This window comes from Nothobranchius furzeri, chromosome 6 (genome assembly GCF_043380555.1).
Source record: "Nothobranchius furzeri strain GRZ-AD chromosome 6, NfurGRZ-RIMD1, whole genome shotgun sequence".
NCBI classification, from domain to species: Eukaryota; Metazoa; Chordata; class Actinopteri; order Cyprinodontiformes; family Nothobranchiidae; genus Nothobranchius; species Nothobranchius furzeri.
Window position 1 is genome coordinate 31,620,101 of NC_091746.1, and position 23,772 is coordinate 31,643,872.

General features: G+C 46.4%; 2 protein-coding genes across 5 annotated transcripts in view; both read left to right on the forward strand.

Annotated features, from left to right (window-relative positions):
• LOC107396769 (ras and Rab interactor 2) overlaps positions 1-12,630 on the forward strand; it is a 46,487-nt gene extending 33,857 nt beyond the window's left edge. For 2 of the 3 annotated variants that reach the window (XM_015976606.3, XM_015976607.3), the window contains 6 exons: positions 1,634-2,986; positions 10,558-10,640; positions 10,714-10,939; positions 11,020-11,151; positions 11,545-11,708; positions 12,099-12,630. In XM_015976606.3, the coding sequence (XP_015832092.1) occupies positions 1,634-2,986; positions 10,558-10,640; positions 10,714-10,939; positions 11,020-11,151; positions 11,545-11,708; positions 12,099-12,425 (2,285 nt within the window). In that variant the 3' untranslated portion in view covers positions 12,426-12,630. Of the gene's footprint in view, positions 1-1,633; positions 2,987-10,557; positions 10,641-10,713; positions 10,940-11,019; positions 11,152-11,544; positions 11,749-12,098 lie in introns of all 3 variants that reach the window. The other variant, XM_015976608.3, reaches the window with a different exon arrangement.
• Positions 12,631-15,847: 3,217 nt separating this feature from the next.
• Positions 15,848-22,923, forward strand: LOC107396771 (elongation factor 1-alpha 1). 2 transcript variants are annotated; one of them, XM_015976612.3, is made up of 8 exons: positions 15,848-15,986; positions 17,182-17,336; positions 19,816-19,995; positions 20,079-20,375; positions 21,668-21,818; positions 21,994-22,250; positions 22,322-22,556; positions 22,635-22,923. In XM_015976612.3, exons 2-8 carry the CDS (start codon positions 17,193-17,195, stop codon positions 22,757-22,759), a joined length of 1,389 nt encoding a protein of 462 aa, XP_015832098.1. In that variant the 5' UTR covers positions 15,848-15,986; positions 17,182-17,192; the 3' UTR covers positions 22,760-22,923. The 2 variants fall into 2 exon arrangements, with proteins under 2 accessions (XP_015832098.1, XP_015832097.1); XM_015976611.3 differs by having other exon boundaries at positions 15,852-15,992.
• The last annotated feature ends 849 nt before the right edge of the window (positions 22,924-23,772 follow it).

The window sequence follows — 23,772 nt, forward strand, 5'->3', positions numbered from 1 at the left end:
CTTAAGCCGGGCGGACACTGTGCGACTTTTTCACTCGTAGCACTCAGCTTCAGCTCAAACTGTACGACTTCCTCGCAGGGCAGATCTCACGAGTCGTGTGCTCACACTGCACGACCCAGTTCTCGGATGCGACCTGACTGCTCACACTGTACGTCTGGTAGCGACACGTCGGACCTAAAAATATGCTAAAAATAGCAGTTTTTACTCAACACGTCAGACTTTTTTGTCTTGTTTTGCCTGTTGTCCTTCGGGAGTGCTGCAGGAGGACACACAGGGATTTATGGGGGTTGGATGAGGAAAACGAAATAAAGAAAGTAAATCTGTGTTTAGTGATCAGTTTAATTTGACATGAACACGACAAACACGCTTTCTTGACGATCTTTGTGAGTAAAAAAAAGTGTAGAAACAAAAACGAACAGCGTGTGTTATTAGGGAAATAGCGGGCGAGCGGTGTTGATGCAGGATTGCGCATGCGCCGTGAGCGGTTCTGGTACTTTTTGGGTCGCAGCTGCTCGCAGCGCCGGTTCAACAGTGAGATACCCTCACGAGGGACGAGCGAAATATTAAACACTCCAGAAGTCCGTGCGACCTCACGACTGCTGATCGGCAGCTGGTCACGTGGTGTTAATCGCCTCTCGTAACCCCCTGTACACTACACGACCGCTCGGCGCTAAACTCGCCCCGATGTCGTGGATTCTCGCACGACTGGAAATCGGCTCAAAAAAGTGAAAAAGTCACACAGTGTACGCCCGGCTTTAGGGAAATCCAGGGAGTCTGTTGCTTCGTTTTCTGCTGTTTCTGGTTTTTCTTCAAATTTCCAAGACAAATTTTACCTGAAGAAGGCGTTGGTGCTTGATCTTATCTCTTATTTGATGAATTTACAGTTAAATCTGTTGGTTTCAGAGGAAAAGGGAACTGAGCTCATCTTTGTAGAGTCGGGCTGTACGTTTGGTGAGGCAGTGTGAAGCAAGCCGGGCCGTCTGCTGTTCCGGTCCACTCGAGGGAGTTTGAGTGTCTGGATGCTGAGATTTTATCCGACAGCTGAAATGTTCCACCAGCTGAAGCCGCCTGCTGTAGTGTCTCTGACTTATGAGTTAATGATTCCATTTTTAGACGGCATTAGTCACCCCCAGGCCCACGCCTTGTAAATTACAACTTCAACTCAGACATTTGTCTGACTTTTAGGTAACAGCGTTAGCCTGATATGAAATGACAACAAAAATGTAAATGAAAGATCCTGAAACTACTCAGTCAGGAGCTGCAGGGAACTTGAATGCAGGAAGTGGGGAGTGGTGGAGCAGGAACTGTTTGCTTTGTGGTGCGTTCAGTGCCCTCCCCCTCTGCTATTAGCATGGGCAACTCCCTCTTGAGTGTCGGCATTTAGTGAATCTGAGCCAGCGCATTCAGCGCTCTACCAGGCAGAGGGAAAACAGCCACGCAGGCAGGCAGAGGACACACTGACAAACTGAAGGAACATTTTGTGGGTAAGGAGTACCGGTGTCGACAGCATTCCCTTATCCAGTTTAACGGAACTGAATGATTCCAAGTTCTGGCTGCTGTTTCAGGATGTGTCCTCACTGGTGAAGCATTTGTCTTGTTGATATTTGAGTAACTCGCTCTGTGTCTTTTCCAGGCTTCTGGGACTCTGCCCTGTGCAGTCAGCCACGCTCCTCCCCCCACCCCCGCCGCCCTCTGAGCCGGACCCTCAGCCCTAAGCGGACCAACAGGAACGAGGAGGTCGAAGGGTCGCGGCAGCGTCAAACCGCCACTCACAGTGACAGCGCGCCTCCCACCCTGCTGCCCCACACTCCTCCACCATCCTCTCACGGCAAGGGGAGTTACTCCGGCGGACCCCTTTGTTTTGTTAACCCCCTTTTCCTGCAGACTCACCCCCACAGCTGGGAAGACGACCCACCTTTAGGCTCCAAACCAGAGAAAACGGCAGAATTAAAGCCGGTGGGCAGCGGCCAGAGCGACGAGTGCCACGGGGATCAGAACAAACTTAAAGGCAAATCACGCCCCCCTCCTCCTCGCCCTCCACCCCCTCGCTCAATGCTTCGTCGCCGGCCCACTCCACCTCCACCCGGGCCCGCACAGGCTACCAGCAGACCAAAAAGCATGCCGGAAGCCGTGATCACCAGGCCGCCGTCGTCCAACAGACGTCCAGCACCACCTCGACCATCAACAGGTGTCAAATCAAGCAGTCCATCCAAAAGCAGCACCTCACCAAACCCGCGGCCTCCACGACCTCAGAAACCTGATCTGGAAGCTCTCCGCTGCCACATTGCTCTGGATGATGAGACCATCGCCAAGGCGCTGTCCCGGGCCAACCTGCCCCGCTGCCAGCCTCCACCTGCGACTGAGAAACCATCAGAGATCAACTCAGAGTGTCCAGCAGGTCGCGAGAGGGGACGCCAGCGGCTCAGTGACATGAGCATGTCCACGTCGTCCTCTGACTCCCTGGAATACTCTCGGTCCCCCGGGTACTCTCTGGATCTGGCCCCAACGCCCTCCCAACTCCACCAAGACCCGGTGGAAGACAGCAGTGAAGATGATGCGGATGGGGAAGATGAGGAAGACGAGGACTACGGTGTTGGTCTGGAGGCGGACCTCGAAACTCGACTTCGTCCAGTCCTTAAATCCCGTAGGCGCCGAGTCGGCGTGAGTCTGAGCGGGGGGTCATTTGACCTGCCCAGGTCTCTAAAGGGACGCTTCAGTAAGGTGAGCGGGATGCTGAGTTCCCTCATGACCCCGGAGAAACGGACCGTCAAACGGATCGCCGAGCTGTCCCGGGACAAGAGCTCATACTTTGGCTCCCTGGTTCAGGACTACATCAGCTTTGTTCAGGAGAACCGGAGCTGTCACACCTCAGGGATGGACTTCCTGCAGACTGTCAGACAATTTATGACCCAGATGAAGGCTTACCTGTGTCAGAGCTCGGAGCTCGACCCCCCCATCGAGTCGCTCATACCAGAAGACCAGATCGGTGAGTTGTACTGGGGCTTCAGGCACCTCTTGTTTTCCTGCCTCCGTGGGAACATCATGTCATGTTCTGCTTATGTTTTTTCTCTGGCTGTTCGCTGCTCAACACGTTTTCTTCCTCGAAAACTTAAACTAAAAAGTAGCTTCCTTGGAAAACGTAAAAACGGTTTGGAAATCACACCTGAAGGTGAAGTTCACCACATTTTTGGAACTGCACCAAAAAATAATCTGGTGTTCAGAAGGAAACAGTTCTGGGTTAGACAACCTGTGACCCGGTTTGGGTAAATCATCTCATCAAGTCACTCGGAAAAACTTTATAAAACACTAAAATGCAACAACTTGTTGGTGTCAGCAGACATTAAGACGGGATGATTTTATGCAAAATATTAAGCCACCCTTTCAGTGTAAAAGCCCCTCGAGCCAAGACCTTTCAAACTATCTTGTTTTTATACAAATCTTAATCGGAGTGTTTCACTTCCTGATGTTGTGGACCAGAGCGGACTCGCTCTGCACGAATATATGCGTTTGCACACTTCTCACATCCCTTGCTCATTGTAAACAATAACAGTGAAGCTTTGTTCCCACTCAGGGACGTGATTTATTCTAACGCTGCTGAAATCCACTCGGATAATAAAACTCTTCATGGTTTTCCTTCTGGAAGGAGGAGGGAATAGGAATCCTGTTTCAGGCTTTCATTCGTCTCTGATTAAATGTCCATCAGGACGTTTTTGAAGGAAAAGTTGCTTCGGTGGAGTATCTCTTCACACGAAGACCAGGGCGTGCGTTGATGCTAAGATGTGTGACCTTTTCAGTGAGGAAGCAGGAAGACCAGGAGGTGTTTATAGATTGTCATGCTTCAGGTCATATCTGGAGGAGAGGAAGGATGTGGATGAGGAGGAAATGTTTCCTAATTCAGGCTGTAGGAGGACACGTTCAGTTTTCTTTGACTTCTTTCGTCTCTGCGTGTTTCTGTGAACTTACTGAGCCCGAGCACACTTTCTGATCAGTTTTTATCTCAGACGAAATCTGATTATAAACGCGGCTGAGTGAATAATGGAAATGAGGTGTTCTGGAGAGAACTAGGAAAACCAAAGAGGTTGGGTTGGGTTTGTAAACGCCCCTAGGCTTCCTGCTGCTAACGAACAGACAAGCACATTCCTGTGGAAACCCACAGCACCTGTACAGACGTGAGGAGGGCTGTCGTGTTCATGGAAGTGAACTGAAATCCTCCTGAACTTCCATCAAATTCTTCTGACTCACCATGAAGAGTCTCTTAGTACTAAAGTGATGTCTGCACATGCTCGCTTGTGTTTGCTGTCGCAATACACACAGTTGGTGTCTCGTGCAAACATATGGGGGCTGTAGATGATCACGCTGCACGAATAGTTGCATCAGTTTTACACTGTGTGTGTGTGTGTGTGTGTGTGTGTGTGTGTGTGTGTGTGTGTGGTTTCGAGGCCAGCCTCTGGTGAATCATTTACACTTTAACCGAGGATTTAATGGAACAGGAACTAAATAAACGAAGACGTTCGGCTGAAGTCATCATGTTTTCGAGTGTCAGAGCCACATCGATGAAAACATCTATATAAACAGAGCTGCTGTGTTAAAATGCCAGAAAAATATGGGAAATTTCTAGATTTATGCCATGTGCATGAAAGTACGGTGGCTCAGATGGTTAAAAATAAACAAGACACAACGACTAAAGCTGCAATGGAATAACAAATCAGATGATGTCAGAAAATGATGGTTGTGTGTAACCCCGGACGCAGTTAGATAGCTTCGATCAGGAATGTTTAGGTAGACCAGCAGCTAGGCTCGGCGGGATTACAATAGGGACTAAGGTGGGTGCAAAAGGAAACGGCAGGAGGCAGGAAATGAGCAAAAATGGAAAATATTTAGTTAGAAAAATGTGAAATGAGAATAGAATCTGAACATTGATCAACAACTCTGAGCCGGCCCAAAAAACAAACCAAATAAAACCCCAGCCTTATTTTGAACTCAACAGTGGAGTTGTCCTTTTAGTCGTTAGTCAAGTCAAAGCGTTGTCCGTTTCAGCTCTTTCTGGTTCAGTGGTTTGAGTCGTTACCACCTGGTGTTCACATTCAGTGAGAAGAGTGACGAGTCGTCAATCGAAGTGTCTTTGGGTTCTGGGCAAAGGCTCGCCATCTCCATCCGGAGAGAATCCAGGAATCCGATCCGGTTCTTAATCAGCACGGATAAAAACTTAGCCAAGGTGAGGCATCAGTATGGACGCAGCAGTGGACTCCGTCGCTCGGCTGCTCCAGCTCGTGTACCACCGCTCTCGTTCGTGTCCAAGTGCAAAAAGCCGTACAACAGGAAACAAAGTAGGAAGAAACGGATCTGACTTCCTCCTTTCAAGGTAAATGTTTCTTTTCAAAATAAAAGCACAAATAGAATTTAACACAGGTAAAAGAAGAGAAAAAAGGACCTTTGCTGGGTTACATGTGGTTATCCAAGATTTATGCTAAAACAGAAGTCATGGTGGTACCTTAACTACATCAAGTGTTTCCAGTGGAGTTGCATTAAAGATGAGGGTAGCTTGGGTTGTGTAACGGAACAAAAGTCTGTGCTGTCTCTGACCTGCTTTCCTATGTAAATCACGTGAGAATGGAGGCTGAGAAACTGTTACTTGTGAGAAAAGATGCTCAGTGGCCTCGTGGTAGGAGTGTCCCCCCCTAAGACTGGGTGATCGTGGGTTCAAATCCACAATCAGGTCATACCAAGGACTTTAAAAACAGGACCATTACCTCCCGTTGACACTCAGCATTAAGGGGTTAGATCCGGGGTTAAATCACCAAATGGTTTCTGAGCGTGGCCGTGTCTACAGGGGAGGGGCCAAATGTGGAGAAAGAATTCACCCGTGTGTGACCACTGATGGGACTTAAACTTTAACAAATCAGCCTAGACACACCTTTTTAAATCTGAATGACCCAACCCACTTCAGCATTGTATAAAAGTTGGTAACGGCAATGCTAACTATAGAACAACGATAGCTTGAGCTAATGCTATTGCCAGCCTGAGCTGCTAACTCTCACTGGAGAAGTGAATCTGTGGTGTCTTGGACTGTAATGTACATACTGTTAGGACTGTGATCACTAGGGGGCACTAGTGTCACGTGTGTGTTACTGTTGGGTTGAAGAGTTGAAGCGGAAAGTAAACGTTCGCTGGACCTAAACAGCTGTGTCTCAGTGTTTGATTACCTGATAGAAACCCTACAGCAGACAGAAGGAGACCAGGTAACACAACATGGTGTCAGAAGTTTGGCTGCCGAGACAACAGAGACGACGGTTTGAGTAAGCTAGATGAACTAGCATCGGGGCTAACGTCTGCTAGCAAGAAGATAAAATGGAGCAGTTTAGGCCGCTGTCTCCACTCGGTCTCGTTGGCAATCTATCTGAGGCATGGCGCAGGTGGGAACAGAGGTTCCAGCTCTACATGATAGCCACTGGTGCATCAGAAAAGGAGGAAGAGGTAAAAATAGCCATTCTTCTTCACGCTATTGGCGAGGAGGCCTTAGGAGTGTACAACACACTCAACATTACCCCAGCCGGAGATGCACTCACAGTGGAGGAGGTCCTGAAAGCATTCAAAACATACTGTCGCCCGCAGAAGAATGTGGTTTTTGAACGTCATCGATTCTGGTCATACCCAATGTCACCAGGAATTATGGTGGACAGGTACATTACTGAACTGCGTCAAAAACGCAAGGACTGTGAGTTTGGTCAAAATGTAGATGATATGATGGGAGTTAAGCTGGTGTTCAGCATAACTGACTCACGTCTGAAAGAGAGACTGCTTCGCGACAAAGACCTTACTCTGAACAAAGCCATTGAAATCTGCAGGTCAGCGGAAGCAGCAAAGACACAGATCCAAGCAATGCAATTGAACCCAGTAGTCCAGGACGCTTCAGTGGACACGTTGAAGAAAACATCCCATAACCTAAGACCAGGACAAGGTAGAATTAAAGCCAGCAACAAACAGACAGTTTGTACCAAGTGTGGAATTAAACATGAACCAAGAAAATGTCCGGCGTATGGAGAAACATGCCACAAGTGCAAGAAAAAGATCACTTCTCAAACTTGTGCAGATCTAACATTGACAGGGACAAGCCATACACCAGAACAAAGAGGGTGAACAACGTGGAAGCTGACATGGACACCCTGTACATAGGTGTGGTGAGCAGTGACAAAAATGAGACAAATTGTTGGAAAGAAACGGTCACAATAAGGAAAGTGCCAATCGTTTTCAAGCTAGACACAGGCGCTGATGCAAATGTGCTTCCCATGCAGGTTTACCACAAAATACCAGGTCCTGTTCAGCTTCGATCTACAAAGACTGTGCTGATAGCTTTTGGTGGAGCTCGTATACGTGCTGAAGGTATTGTGTCTCTTGATTGTGTAACTAGCAAAGGTAGTGCTGTGCTCGACTTCCTTGTGTCCAGACAAGCGGACAAAGCCATCTCAGGTGGGCAGGCATGTGAGGAGCTGCAACTGGTGAAAAGAGTGGATGTGCTCACACCCAAGTCACACACGCTGGACAAGCTACCAACAACAAAGGAAGAACTGGTGGAAAAATATGCTGAGGTGTTCACAGGTTTAGGTGAGTTCCCTGGACTTCATCACATATACATCGACCCAGAAGCCACACCGGTCATTCATGCATGCAGAAGTGTGCCTCTCTCTATAATGGACTCACTCAAAAAGACACTAAAAGGCTTACAGGACAGAGAAGTAATGACACCTGTCAATGAGCCCACAGACTAGGTGAACAGTCTAGTTGCCACTCAAAAGAAGAACGGTACACTTAGGGTGTGTTTGGACCCTGGTGACCTGAATCAGGCAATCAAACGCCAGCATTACTCCTTCCCCACACACGAGGATGTCCGCAGCAGGCTGGCAGGTAAATCTATCGCCACCATTTTGGATGAGAAGGACGGAAACTGGCAGATTAAGTTAGATGAGTCTTCTTCAAAGCTATGCACCTTCAACACGCCCTGGGGCCGGTACCGCTTCCTAAGTCTTCCATTTGGAATCAAATCAGCCAGTGAAGTTTTTCAGCAAAAGAACTGTGAAACATTTGGTGACATACCTGGTGTGTTCATTATTGCTGATGATATGATCATAGCAGCGGAAACAGAATCAGAACATGACAACATCTTACAAAAGGTCATGGAGAGGGCGAAAGATGGGAATGTGAGGTCCAACAAGGATAAGATCCAGTTCAAAGTGGACACTGTGAAGTACATGGGGCACATCATCACAGCAGCAGGTCAGAAAGCCGATGACACAAAGATCAAAGCCATCGTTGACATGCCCATCATTTGCAATGAAGTGGGATATAAAGCTGACTTTCTCCAGCCCAGGTTTTCCATCCTCAAACGGAATGGCTGAGAGCCATAAAGATGGTCTAACATGCTCTGAAGAACGCATTGCAAACTGGTACAGACCCACATCTGGTTCTGCTGTCTCTGAGGAGTACACCGATTACAGGACTGAACATGTCACCTGCACAAATGTTGATGGGAAGAGTCCTCCGCAGCACACCGCCATGTTCCAGTGCTGCGCTCCATCATCCATCCCCCACACAGCATCCATAACAAAATAAGAGACATGCAGTTACGCCAGAAACAACACTTAGATAAACGTGCAAACGCACTGCCAGTGTTATCCCCAGGTGACACAGTGCACATGCACACACAGCCGGGATGGGAACCAGCAGTTGTTGTCCAGCGAAGGAAGGAACCGAGATCCTACGTGGTTCAAACCCCGGAAGGAAAGATGCTCAGGAGAAACAGACACTTGAGGAATATCCACCCCAGGTTGTTCAAGGAGGTTCCTGAGGATGAACAGTCTGACCCAGAAGAACATTTCCCCGATGAGCCACCTAGGGAACAGAATGTTCCTCCTCCTGCAGCTGGAGAACGTGTGCCAACTTGTTATACACGCAGTGGCCGGGCGGTAAGGCGTCCTGCCAGGTTTGACGAGTGAACGGACATTTATCAGACATATGTTCTGCAAGTTTGCTTAGTTATGTTAAAGAAACAAACAAAAAATAAAGAAAAAAAGGTAAACTGTGAGGAATTATAGGAAGGATCTTGGATAAAAGTCATTTAGTAAAATGCAGTTAATAAGAGAATGTAATGTTGAAATACTTCAGTAGAACACGATGACTGCAGAAAATACACACGTGAGTTAACACTTAAGTTAATGGATGGTTATAAAGTGAAGTTATGCTAATCAAGTTTGTTCTGGAAGAGGGATGTGGCGGATTGGACTGTAATGTACATGCTGTTAGGACTGTGATCACTAGGGGGCACTAGTGTCACGTGTGTGTTACTGTTGGGTGAAGAGTTGAAGCGGAAAGTAAAAGTTCGCTGAACCTAAACAGCTGCGTCTCCGTGTTTGATTACCTGGTAGAAACCCTACAGCAGACAGAAGGAGACCAGGTAACAGAGTCGGGAGCTGACACGTTTCCACATGGCAGGAGTCAAAATACGTGGAGTCAGCAGAAGTTCAGTTCAACAAGCTCGTTTTTTCTCCTTCTGTTTTATTATTACGTTGGTGGCTGCTTGTGTGGCTTTTTGACTTCATTGGACCTTCTGGGCCACCGTAAGGGAAACTGTTAAATTTGTTAAAAATAACTGTTGGAACCCCCATTGATGGGTTAAAGACATTTGGGGTTAGATGGCTCAGTGAGGTCATTTTGTTCGCTTTGGCAGAAAAAAAAATACAAATTTAATTTCACTCATATATATTTCTGATTCTTTTCTTAGTTGTTTAAATTCAGAAAGTGTAAAGGAACAAACTTATATGATTGTTGCATAAAAAATAATATTTCTAAATGTTAATGTCCCGCCTGGCTGAGCACTGCTTCAGTTGACAATACCTCAGCTATACGGGTAGCCCTGACCCTTCATTCGTCCACAAGATCACTCCAAAGTTTCTTCTAGCCGGGTTTAACGAGGCACGTGTAAGGCTGAAAAACATAAAGTACAGAAACACGACCACTTTACAGGAAGTCAAAAGATTACAAATTCAACACAAAATGTAGATTTCAGTCTTCAGCTAACATGATTAAACAGAAGAAACGCACAGCACTCACAGACGATGCCGCTTAGGCTAACTGGCTTTGACCCGAGCTTCCTGGTTGGCCTTGTAATACCTGGTGCCCCCACTAGATGACCTCGTTTCACTCTTTCTCAACCGCCTTAAAATTAAACTATAACACAGTTAATGTGAAAACTTTAAAAGATATTTCCACATTTGAAATGTTTTTGGCGTGTTTTACTGAAACGTTCCTCCACAGACTATGACGTAAACTCAAGGTCAGTGGTTCAGAGTCACTGTTTGGTTTTAGGGTTTATTTTTGTCTCAGAGGAGGAAGTTTTAGGATTTACTCCGGCGTGACGGAGAGGTTTCTGTTTGTACACACCGACTTCCTCGGTGTGTAAGTGTGACACGCAGCTGGAGGTGTGACATCACAAAGTTCAGCTGTTTCTTATCTGGAAACTGTCTTTTTATGTAAGTGTGTGTGTGTGTGTGTGTTCCTGTTCAGACCGAGTTCTAGAGACAGCCATGCACAAATGTGTCCTGAAACCTCTGAAGAGTGTCATTGAGGCGATTCTGCAGGACTTCCAGGTGAGAGACGAGCCCCCCTCCCCACACTGTAAATGACGAACTCATTTCTGATGAAGCCGTTTACCTGCTGCAGGTGAGCAGCGGGGCGTTGCAGCAGCTCAGGGAGAACCTGGCTGTGGCCAAGACCAAGAGGCCTCAGGAGATGGGCGTGGACGGCGCTGTGCCCCCCGACTCGGTGGCCATCGAGAAAATCCGACAGAAGTTCCTGAACATGAGGAAGGTGTACTCACCTGAGAAGAAGGTGTCGCTGCTGCTGCGAGTGTGTAAACTCATCTACACCATCATGCAGGACAACTCTGGTACAGAGAAGTCTCACCTTTAGAGTCTCAACGGTGTCCTTCCATCAGACCCCGTTTCACCTGCGCGTTTTTCCTCACAGGAAGGATGTACGGCGCCGACGACTTCCTGCCCATGCTGACATACGTGGTGGCGCAATGCAACATGCCGCAGCTGGACACGGAGATCCAGTACATGATGGAGCTGCTGGACCCGTCTCTGCTCCAAGGAGAAGGTAGGAATTCCTCACAGATCTTTGAATGAAACCACAAAGACATCTTTAGTGAACGGTGACCCCCGCGCTCGCGTGAGTGCCTTTCTGAGTCAGAACCACAGGAAGGATCTCACCTCTTCTGTTCAGGAGAAAAGGGAAACATTTCCTCTGGAATCAGCTGTTTTTTTTCTTCATAACTCAGATCAGCTGATCGGGTTCTCTTTAAGCCCGTTTATGTCACTTCCTTTGAAGAAGTTCGTTTACGAAACAAAGCTGCAAAACAAAAGCATTACAAGCACAAAGACAGTTAAGATGTCGTTTAGAAAAACGTAAAGGCTCAAATAAACCAAAATGAAAAACACGCCTAATATTTTATTTTATGAATCACAACAAATGAAAAGTGTTTTCCTTCAGGTGGGTACTACCTGACCAGCGCCTATGGGGCCATGGCACTCATTAAGAACTTCCAGGAAGAGCAGGCGGCCCGTGTTCTGAGCTCCGAGGCCCGGAACACGCTGCACCAGTGGCACCGCCGGCGAACCGCCCAGCGCTCGGTGCCGTCTGTGGACGACTTCCAGGTATCTCACCTGAGCTGAGCCCACCTTGAACGTCCAGGCAGTGAGTCAAAGTTGTGACAAATCAAAGTGAACTGAAAATGCATGAAGGAATAAACAGCGATAGCGCCCCCTGGTGGAAGAGCTGCATGTCTTCAGATTTCCTGCACTTGAATCCCTGAGTTAGGGTCACTGTGTGTGTGTGTGTGTGTGTGTGTGTGTGTGTGTGTCTTTTTTCCTGTAAATGTAGGGTTGTTTAAATATTCGCCTATAAATATACAACAGAAATACCCCCCCCCCCCCCCCCCCACGTCTTTATTTATCTATTGCCATTTTTTCCACCCACCCTCGTACGCCATCATCGCTTCACTCTCACTGCCTTCACGGTTAACAGCCGATGTTTGTGTTCTGCAGAACTTCCTCCGCGTGGCGCTGCAGGAGGTGGGCTCAGGCTGCACGGCTAAAACCCTGCAGGTGAATCCCTACACCACCATAGAGGAGGTCTGCTCGCTCTGCGCCTACAAGTTTAAGATCCCCGACCCGGAGAACTACGCCATGTTCCTGGTGGACGAGGACACCAGCCAGCAGCTGGCTCCGGACACACACCCCCAGCTGATCAAGGCCGGGCTGCACAGCCGGCCGCTCGCTCACACCTTCCACTTCGTCTACAGGAGGGTGTCCAACCTGAACCTCTGCACCCCAGCCATCATGCAGAACGGAAACTGTCTGCCGGCGGAATAAAGACATCTCATGGTTTTCTGTTGGTGCTTGTGTGTTTGTGAAGGTTGATTTGAGGATGTCTGATCGTGTGGACAAACAGCATCTTGTTGTTTTGCTTCTAAACGGAGAGCGGTTTCTGAAAGATGGCTCCAGTTGTTTCAGCCTGACTAAGTTCGGCAGTTCCTCATGGCTGAGGCTAAACTCCACTTTAAATACGTTCACTTAAACGGCGGTCCTTCAGAGGCTTTCATAGGAACGCTGTAACCCAGAGCAGTGCCCAGATTAAACCTAGTCGTCCGTATTTGATAAAAACTTTTGTGAAACATATTTTTATGACTACAGTTGCTGGCCAACTGTGGATTGTTTTTTATGTAAAGTTATTTTTATATTCCCTAAAGTTACGATGATGTCATCTTTGTGTACTGGACTTACTACTGGACCTATTAATGCCGGTCTTTTTCTGAAACCAGTTTAAAACAACTTTGTTTCTGTTTTTTGTTTTTATCATGAAGAAGCTCAAAGCTGGTGTTGGAAAATAAAAAGAGTCAGACTGACACTTCCTGACTCCTGCAGTTTTTTTGGTGGGAATTTGATGGAATGTTGTGATTATTGGGTGATGGCGACATGTCAGCATCACTTATTGATTTCATTTAGTGATTAGAAAAGATCCTTAAATCTTTAGTGATGTCCCATTAAGTCGATTCTGTGAGGAGGAGGACAAAAGTCACTTATCAGACACTGGATAGAACTGGATGTTCACAACTAGTGAGTTTTAGAGCTAGTTAGTAAGTTTGCAGCTAGTTAGATGGCGTATGTCTGATTATGTTTTAAACCAGTAAGGTCTACAGCTAGTTTGTGTGTTTAAAGCTAGCAGGTGTGCTTCTAAGGGTTAGAGTTCGCTTGTTTTTATAGCTATGTAGGTCTAGGGATTCTTTCACGCAGATCCAGGATCCAGCATTGGTTTTATCCAGGATAACGTTTGTTTGGTGTTCTGATATTTCAGTGACTTTAAAGCAAAAATACAATGTGGAAGATTTGTTTTACTGCAGCGTTTCTGTTCCCTGCAACAACCGGCTCAGGTTAACGTGGACGCTGATAAGTCAGGCTAACAACAAAAACAACAGTTCTGATGAGTTTGCAGATTCAGAAAATAATTAGTAAAACTCACAGAATGATGAATGATTTCTTATTTTAGAATTAAATTAAAAGCTGAAGAACAAAAGTTGGATCCAAAATGATTTTATAAAGTTTTTGATTTAATTTCAGCACAGATGCACTTTAATGCAGATCTGCACATTTTGATCCATCATCTCAGTGAAAATGCAACCTCTACGGATACGAGGCTGAAGTTCGCTTCCGATTCCGATTCGGGGAAACGGCTAAAGGGCCATTACACCCAAGACGTAGTTTCCAGATAAGAAACAGCAGAATTTTGTGATGTCACACCTCCAGCTGCGTGTCACACTTACACACTGTCGGAAAACACAGCAGCCTGCTGTCAGCAGGTGACGAGCTCCTGCGCTCGGGGGGGCAACGCGCTGTGCCAGGGCGTCGGTACCGACACCCGCCGTAAAACGGACATTTAACCAAATTGTGACCTTTACCCTCTTGCAATTTAACCTTCCCCTCACCCCCATCCTAACCTTAACCAGCTTGCGCATGCAAAGCTCTGATTGTTGACGCGCTCCAGACATCTGCGTCCTGAGCACGGCCACAGTAACATTATCACATCAGGTGTCGCCACCTCAAAAACTAATTTAACACGCAATTGTTCATGCCGACTCATTTCCTTTTATGTTTTCTGTCTTTTATTCTTTTATTTGTGCCTGATGCGTTTCGCTGCTGTGGAGCAGGGCGCATCACCTGTTTTGTCCTCGGTGACGCACCTCACTGTGGCCGGCGAGCACTCCGCTGTTTTAGCGGTCGGTAGATCTTTTAGAACTGCAGTTCAAAGGTAACTCATGAGGTGAATATATATGAACCCAGGTAGCAGTTTCTCTTTAGGACTGAGAGGAGATGCAGGAAGATAATAAACAGGCAGAACAGAAAAATAGTCAAATAAAAACAAGTTAGTTTTTGTACCTGCTGGTTGCAACAAACAGACACCATTGAAGGTCATCAGAAGTGAGGAACAGAAAATGAAATAATTATTTTAATGTTTAGAGCAGCAGGAACTCCGAGAGGCTGCAGGCGCATCAGTGAGTTTGCGGCTGCTGCGCAGGGGGAGGGGGGAGAGGGCTGAAGCAGGGGGAGGGGGGAGAGGGCTGAAGCAGAAACTACCGTTGTTAAAAGAAATGTGTTTAACTTTGAAAATGTGGGCGCAATTTTAATTGTCAAAAACTCCAGCGAACCATTAGTTCATTTTGCTCAAATAGAAATTGAGGCCTGCCTCTAATTCTGATCCTCCTTCCAATAAAGGCCTGGAGCTTGATGAGCTTGAGTCAAATACAGGCCCGGGCCTCTATTAGAGGATTTACAGTATGCAAAAATTACTTTGATGTTTGAGTGTCTTAATTCAAAACCAGCAGAAATATTCAGCCTCAAACCTTTTTATTCTCCACATTCCAGAGAACTTCAGAGAATTGAACGTCTCTCCATTTCTGTTTTCAGTTTCATGAGAAGTTCCGCTTTTTCGCTGCAAAAAAGGAATTTTTCAGGTATTATATATTTCTCCATTCCCAAAGACATACAAAAATCTTTTTCTTGCAGATATCTTTCAGTGACTCAGATTGTCTTACCTCTCATCCATCTCACCATGCTCAATCTTTTCCACTGCCTCAGCCCTGGTTAGCCTTTGGACCTTTTCGAGTGCTTTTGCTGATGCCTGTGTTACATAAAACGGTTCATTAGAAAACCTTTTTCAAGATTTATTGTGCTTTTTAATAACATGTGTTCACTAATTTTCCACAGAAAATTTTCCTAATTTCAGACTCTGGTTCACCTTGCCTATTCCTACTCTGATCTAGCATTTGTGTGAATTTTTAAGGCTTTGTTGAAGTTTTACAAGTCAGGGAAAGGTTTCACAAATCCCACACTGTGTTTTATTTGATCTGCTACTATAGAATAATCTAGAACAGGTTTGAACAGTGTGGCTGTTGTAGTTTTTGAGCTACAGCTGTTCCAGTATTGTCCAGATGCTGAACACCCCCCCCCCCCCCCCCCCCCGCATAAATCAGGCTTTGTTGAAGTTTCACAAATCAGGGAAAGGTTTCACAAATCCCAAACAAGGTTGTGTGCAGTCTGGTATTATTGTAGAATACTCTAGAACAGGTTTGAACAGTGTGGCTGTTGTAGTTTTGAGCTGGAGCAGATTAAAGATGGTCAGAGCAGAGAAAAACTGGGTGTAATGGCCCTTTAGCCGTTTCCCGAATCGGAATCGGAAGCGAACTTCAGCCTCGTGAGTTGGATTGACTATCTTGCAGCAGAGCGCCATCTAGTGGCCGATCTGCACAGTTTCAGTAACTGACGCATCTGACAGCGTTTGACACCGCATCACCGGCTCGTCTACGTCAGAGTCGCTCTGCACAACAAACAGCCGCGTCTCCGGTTTCCTCCAGGTGGACCAGTGCGCCCATCTCACAGGTAAAGGTAGGCTGGAGCTCGTTTTCCTGTGCGTCGCCTCTGCTCAGATGCGCACTGTCGCTGGTGACCAGGGACGTGTCATGTAAATGCAGCTGCAGTGTTGTCTGTTATTTAACAACAGAAGGTGCGGAGGGCTGCTGCTCCGGCTAGGATGGCGCAGTTTCAGCTGCGGTTATTCCTCACGCTGGAAGCTTCTGTGACGCACATCATGCTGCAGCCACAGCGGAGGAAACTGCGCAGTTGTGTCTGGAAAAGGCGGATGCTGCTGAGACATGACCTCCGCTCCGCAGAGCAGCATCAGGAAAACGCGTCTGTGGCACCTATAATCCATGCTGCTTGTCATTTTAAACATCAAAGCAACGCGAGTCGTCTTGGGTCACGCACACGCCGCGTTGCTGTGACGTCAGACATTTAGGGTGAGGGTTAGTTAGGGTTAGCTGGTTTGTGAAGCTGAGAGCTACTTGAGCCAAATGAAGGGTTGCCACGTTGATACACCAAGTTTTGTCCTGTGCACAGCACTGACCTTTGACCTAGAACAGGTCTAACTAAACTTCATGTGTAGTAAACATGTTTTAATGCTTTTAAACAATATTATTATAAAATCTATACCAATGAAGGTGTGATCAGAAAAATCTCTTTTCTCGTTGGGCTCTTCAGGTGTCCACAGCCAACTTTTCTATTTAGTCATGTCTTCTGCATCTTCACACCAGCTAACTTGCTATCCACTTCCATCACACCCATACATTTTCGTTTTGGTTTTCCTCTCAGCCTGCTGCCTGGTGGCTCCAAACTCAGCATCCTTCTGTAATCCCTCCTCTGGACATGTCTCCCAAACATCTAACATGAGCTGTCCCTCTGCTGGACTCATTCCTGATCACATCCATCCTTGTCAACATCTTCAGTTCTGAAACCTCCAGTTGTGCCTCTTGTCTTTGCCTCGTGGACACTCTCTAAACCAGACAACATGGCTGGTCTCACAACTGCCTTTTACACCTGAAACACTTTCATCACACAACACACTTTTCTCCACCTGTTCTAACCCGCTTCACACACGCTTCACCTCTTTTCCACACTGTTAAATAGTGTTTGTGTAGCGCCTTCTTGGGGTTGCAATCCCAAACCTGACAACAGGTTTGGCTTTCGTCATCTTCGAGGGCTCTAGCTGTTATTGATTGTATCTTTATGACTCTTCCAGGCTGAGCCACCATGGGGAAGGAGAAGCTCCATATCAACATTGTGGTCATAGGACATGTGGACTCGGGCAAGTCCACCACCACCGGCCACCTCATCTACAAGTGTGGAGGCATTGACAAACGAACGATTGAGAAATTTGAGAAGGAGGCTGCAGAGGTGAGTCTTCTGTTCTCACCCTTTATTAAAAGGACTCCCTACCTGCATTTTAGCTGTTCTATTAACAGTGTTTTGTATTTTGTTGTCCCTTTTAAAGTTCTCATTCATTCGGCATAAATCTGCTGTGGTCTCTGTTATGAATATATATATATATGTATATATATATATATATATATATATATATATATATATATATATATATAATACTTTGAATGAAACAAATAAAGAGAAAAAAAAGATAACTTCCTTCAGTTACCGTATTTTCCGGACTATAAGCCGCTACTTTTTTCCCACGCTTTGAACCGTGCGGCTTATAATGAGGTGCAGCTTTACTGAAGGTTTTCCTTCACCTGCCACTAGGGGGCGCTTTAGCAGAAAGTGAAACAGGTGGAAGTCAAAAGTGGAAATGGAAGAAAGTGCTCATTTTAATTTAGCACATGCAAGCAGCCGGCACGACGAAGAACCTTTTTCAAATCCACACCCCCTCATCATGGTAACTACACGTATGAGTTCATATGTTGCCGCATTTAAGTTGAAGGCATCGATCTGGCAGTAAAGGAGGGAAACAGTGCTGCCGCACGTAAGCTTGGCAATGAATCCACGGTTCGGCGCTGGAGACGGCAGCGGGAAGAACTCGTTCAAGCCAGCTTCACCCGGGGATGATGACAGCGACACGGACAGCGACACTGACATCGCCACAGAAAAGGTATGTGATGAAGCTCTTCTGAGGCTGTTCAGCTCCGGCACTGAAGAAGAGGACTTTAATGGCTTTAGTGCACAGGAGGAAGATGAGAGCGAATGACTTCTTCTGGTAGGCAAGTGTGTTTTATTTACTAACCAGGCATGTTTTGTGTGCAGGTTTTATTTTCTAATCATCCAGGGCTTATTAATGCTGTGTCAGCGCTGTTCTTCTCTTCTAAACATGCAGATTACCGGTAATAACGTGCCAGTGCTGTTTTTATTTTATAACATCCAGAAATATGAAAGCTATTAGTGCTGTTTTCTAAACTTGCAGACACGTTCACCCGTGTTTAAAATCCGTTTTGTTGAATTAAAACAACAACGAAAACCTCCGTGTAGCGTCTTTCTGTCTAATTATCTTGTGTTATGGCCGTACATGCGCTGTGCGCCGGAGACCTGCATGTGGCCGCAGCGCCGCAGCTTGGATTTGAGTGCGGTGTGTGTGTGTAGAAAACCTTATTTTTTGTTGGTGCGGCTTTTATTGGGGTGCGCTCTATAGTCCGGAAATTACGGTAAACTCTGGAAAGATTGAACGTCTGATAATTTCCCCTGATTAGTCAACAACTTGGTCATTTAACATATTCCATCAAGTCAAACTTGAGAAATTTGAGTGTTGTTTTTGACCAACCAACGTCTCTTGCAGGCCACTAAAAAATGTGGGTTCTAAACTGTGTTCATCACTTAAGAAATATCTCCAAACAGCAAAGGTTGGTGTCCAAACATGAACTTAAAATGGTTCTCCATGCCTTTATCTCCTCCCGTCTAGATTACTGTAACACACTCTTCACATGTTTTAGCTAAAAGCCCTTGACCGCCTTCAGCTGGTCCAGAACTCTGCAGCGAGGCTCCTAACTGGAGCAAACAGAAGAGCACACATCACTCCTATTCTGGTGCCTCTGCACTGGTTACCCGTTAACTTTAGAGTTCGTTTAGAGTCCTGACTAGAACTTTCAATGCTCTACATGGTCAAGCTCCTCCCTATATTACTGACCTGTTAAAGCCTTATGCTCCAACCCGAGCCCTCAGGTCCACCCACCAGAACCTTCTAGAAGATCCAAAGACCAGATATGATCGAGGTGATCGCTCCTTCCAGACTGTTGCACCCCGACTTTGGAATAAACAGCTGACAACCCTTCTACTGAAAGCTGTTTTACCTAATTTATTTATTTATTTATTTATTTTTACTCGAATTTGTAATCACCTTTCATTTGTTTTATGATATTTTATAATTTGATGACTTTGTTTTTCTGATTTTCATCTATTTCTGTTTTAAGATCATTAAGATTGAATGACTTTATGACTTGTTTTATTTTGTTTTGATCTTTGTGAAGCATTTTGTGATTCTCGGTCTGTGGTGAGTGCTATATAAGTAAAATTTACTTACTTACTCCCTGCTTGACGCTCAGCTCTAAAGGGGTTGGGGGGGTTAAACCACCAAATAGTTCCAGAGCGCGGCCTTGTCTGCAGCTCATAGTTCCCCACGGGATAGGTCAAATACTGAGGACCAATTTCACCACACAACTATGCTATAGCAGCATAACTAAAGGGGTGAGCCAGGATAACCCAGAATGTCCTCCAGCAGTCTAAGCCTATAGCAGCATAACTAAAGGGGACCAACAGATCACCTGAATTTCACTTCTAGTGTAAATCTGCACTAAGCCGTGGGCATAAGCATAAAAAAGACAACTAAAACCATGTTTTGTGTTGTGTCCTTAATGATCGCCTTTACTGTCTTTAGATGGGAAAAGGCTCGTTTAAATATGCCTGGGTTTTGGACAAGCTGAAGGCTGAACGCGAGCGTGGAATCACCATCGACATCTCTCTCTGGAAGTTTGAGACCAGTAAATACTACGTCACCATCATTGATGCCCCAGGACACAGGGACTTCATCAAGAACATGATCACTGGGACTTCTCAGGTACAGTTCAAATGGAAAGAGGAGTTAAATAAACTACAAGTAGTTGATACTTCCTCACCTCCTCCCTTGTTTGCTCCTATCAGGCCGATTGCGCCGTTTTGATCGTGGCTGCTGGTGTTGGCGAGTTTGAAGCTGGCATCTCTAAGAATGGGCAAACCCGTGAACACGCCCTGCTCGCCTACACACTGGGGGTGAAGCAGCTCATTGTTGGCGTCAACAAGATGGACTCCACTGAGCCGAACTACAGCCAGAAACGCTACGAGGAGATCGTGAAAGAAGTCAGCACTTACATCAAGAAGATTGGCTACAACCCAGACACTGTGGCCTTCGTCCCCATTTCTGGCTGGAATGGAGACAACATGTTGGAACCAAGCCCTAATGTGAGTTTAGTTAGCGACAGAGAGCAAAGTGGACAAGTCCTGTCCACTCTGAAGCAGAAATAATCTCAGGCCTACTTGTGTCCTCAAACACTCTTCATAAGCGGTTGTACTGTATAGTGCTGTGGGTTAATGCTGAACGGTGGTCAGTTCAGAAAACACGGGGCCCTACGGGGCAGGGGACAAGCTTAGCAAAAATTAAAAACGATGTATTGCCTACATCATCCCAGTACTTGGTAAAGCTGTCACTTTTACGGATTTCTAAAAAGTCCTACATACTGACAGGAGGGAAACAGCCTGCATGACCATGAGGACAGCTGTTAGGTTTTCTCCAAACATCCTGCTTTGCATTGTGGGTAAAAAACTCCTCTTTTGTTTGTGTAAAATATGTTGTTCCAGAAGTTGTTTTGTTTGTCCAGATAGAATTTTACTATCCCAGAACTGTTCTTTTCACACAGAGGAGGCTTTGTCTTGAACTTTGACCTTTGACCTGCTAAATGAGATAGAGCTGAGACGTTTCTTTTAACTTCCTCTGAACTTTTTACATTTGGATTTTCTCATTTCCTGTGAAAGCATTAACGATGGACTTTCACTCATTCTAGCTGCTAGTTAACTGAGCTTATCTGTATCTGCTGTTCAGATTAGATTAGTAGCAGAAGTCTGCTTTGGGTTCAGGATCAGAGCTAAACAAGCTATTGTTTTCCATTCGAAATTCCCTTCCAACAACGCAATCACATGATCAAAGCAGCTGTTTTAGAGAACATTCAGCCCTAGCCTGCAGAGCCATCCTATATGTAAGTAAAGAGTCTGGCCATGACACATAGACAGAGTTCAGTCGAGGGGCGGAATCTATGGCTGTCTTTCAAACGGTCTCCACATGTGATTGGACAGCTAACAACGTGACGGAGTCCCCACTACGGATGTCAGTCAACGGGTCAATCCACCATACACTGTTGAAGAAAATGCAAATACATTGTTTTCTAAACAAATGACTTAACTACCTCTATCCGCTGAAAGCCCAAGTCAAACCAGTCCAAAGTTGATGCCAGAGCCATTTAAAACAAGCCGTAGTCATCTTGTTCCGCTCCATCCCATCATCCGGCCCGCCAGATGGATAGAGCTCTGAAACTGGCATAACACAGTACTGCTCAGGCCAGTGGTAGGCCTGCTGAGGCTCCTATGGAGTGCAGAGGAACATCTTTTTGCTTCAGCAGATGTGCGTCTAGATTTGTAGGCTAGTTCGGTGGGACTTTAGCATTTGCACTTGCCTATAAACAGCTATGTCTTATGTACAGATGACCTGGTTTAAGGGCTGGAAGATCAACCGTAAAGATGGGAGTTCCTCCGGCACCACACTGCTGGAGGCTCTGGATGCCATTCAGCCTCCCACTAGGCCCACCGACAAGCCTCTTCGCCTGCCTCTGCAGGATGTTTACAAGATTGGAGGTAAGGCAAGAGTTGCTTGTTGTTGTGTGATTTAGACTTGTAAACGAACCTGTGAATTGTTGCTGCTGTGTTGACGGTATTTATGGATCCTTTCTGGACTTACTTCCTAAAAGTCAAACAAAATCTTTTGTAACTGCATGCACCGTTTTAGGTTGCTAACCTGCTTCTCCATCAGGTATTGGGACCGTTCCAGTGGGTCGGGTAGAGACAGGAGTCCTAAAACCTGGCATGGTGGTGACCTTTGCTCCTGTCAACGTGACCACTGAGGTCAAGTCAGTGGAGATGCATCACGAGGCCCTGAGTGAGGCACTGCCTGGGGACAACGTGGGTTTTAATGTTAAGAACGTATCTGTGAAGGATATTCGCCGTGGCAATGTGGCTGGAGACAGCAGGAATGACCCCCCACAAGAGGCTGCTGGCTTCACCTCCCAGGTCTGATCAGGAGGAGTCACAGAAGGAGTATTTGCCTTTTCATGTGACCTTAAACCTTCTCCTGTGTGCAGGTGATTATCCTGAACCACCCGGGTCAGATCAGTGCTGGCTACGCCCCGGTGCTCGACTGCCACACTGCACATATTGCCTGCAAGTTTGCAGAGCTCAAAGAAAAGATCGACCGGCGCTCTGGAAAGAAGCTCGAGGACAATCCCAAGTCCCTGAAATCTGGAGATGCTGCCATTGTGGATATGATTCCCGGCAAGCCGATGTGTGTGGAGAGCTTCTCCGAGTACCCGCCTCTGGGTGAGTTCTGTTCCGAGCTGCTAGACGGCTCCGAATTAGACATTCACCAGAAACACTTTATTGATGCTTTCTCTTCAGGGCGTTTCGCCGTGCGTGACATGCGCCAGACAGTGGCAGTGGGAGTGATTAAAGGGGTGGAAAAGAAAGCCCCCACCAGTGGTAAGGTCACTAAATCTGCACAGAAGGCACAGAAGGCCAAATGAACGTTGTGCTGGGCTGCTGCCCCGAACGTTCAGCGTGGCCGAAGACACGATCACACCACACCCCTCCTGCGCACCATAGTCAGCATCTGGTCTGTTATCACAATGCATCGCAAAAGCAGGCGGAGAAAAACATAACCTAGCTCCACAGTTTGTGATGAACGTCTTACCTGGTGGTTCCGCTTGTGGTGAAACTTCTCAGCAGCTCATTGATGTGGCCTAATCCTGCAGTTAGTGACGCTGTGGGTGTTTGTTCAAGTGACGCTTTTTGTTCCAGCTTGGAAACCCTTAAACTCACTCTCTGACGCCGACCGGCTGCCTGCATGTTTGCTGTGAACAACTTAGAGAAAACTAGCATTAGCAGCGTTGTGATCAATTTAGCTCTTCTCACCTCGCTGCTGGACTTGAGCTTCCTCCCAGTGGCTCTGATAAACGTCACTGTAACCTCGATGCACCTTAAACGCTGTCATCTGTGAGCATACCTTCATAAAACATGTTGAAACAGTTTGTTTTTGTTTCTGGTGTTTGTTCTACATCAGAGGTTCATAGTGATCAGCACTTGTAAAGCACCTTACTGAGTCAAAGGACTCCAAAGGACATCATAACTCACCCGTTGCTCACACACACTGATGGTGATGAGCTGCATTGTAGCCACAGCAGCACTGGGAAACACTAGGTGTGTGTCTGTGTCTGCAAGTGCACAACGTGTTTAATATGATCATAGTTTGGATTCGAGTTTGACTGTGTTCATGGGGCCTGAAGAAAATGTATCTGATGATGATTGGTGTTTACAGCCGTTACAGGTTCCAATGGAATAAATCACTTTCACTTGTGCAGAAATATCTAACATACCGGAAATGGCTGTAGAAGAAGTGGCAGCACACTTCTGTTGGAAAACATGGCTGCATGCATTTTAAATGGAGTGGCATGATGTGCTAACCTTGCGCTGCAAGATGAATTAGCACTACCGTTTGTTGTCTGTGGGAGCGGGGGTGGGGGCGCACACTTCCTGGGCT

Bases quoted from the DNA above. Each gene is read 5' to 3' on its own strand.
- LOC107396771 (XM_015976612.3), top strand. From the start codon at position 17,193: ATGGGGAAGGAGAAGCTCCATATCAACATTGTGGTCATAGGACATGTG. The intron at 17,337-19,815 runs GTGAGTCTTCTG...TACTGTCTTTAG, and splicing joins TTGAGAAGGAGGCTGCAGAG to ATGGGAAAAGGCTCGTTTAA. The intron at 22,557-22,634 runs GTGAGTTCTGTT...CTTTCTCTTCAG, and splicing joins CTCCGAGTACCCGCCTCTGG to GGCGTTTCGCCGTGCGTGAC.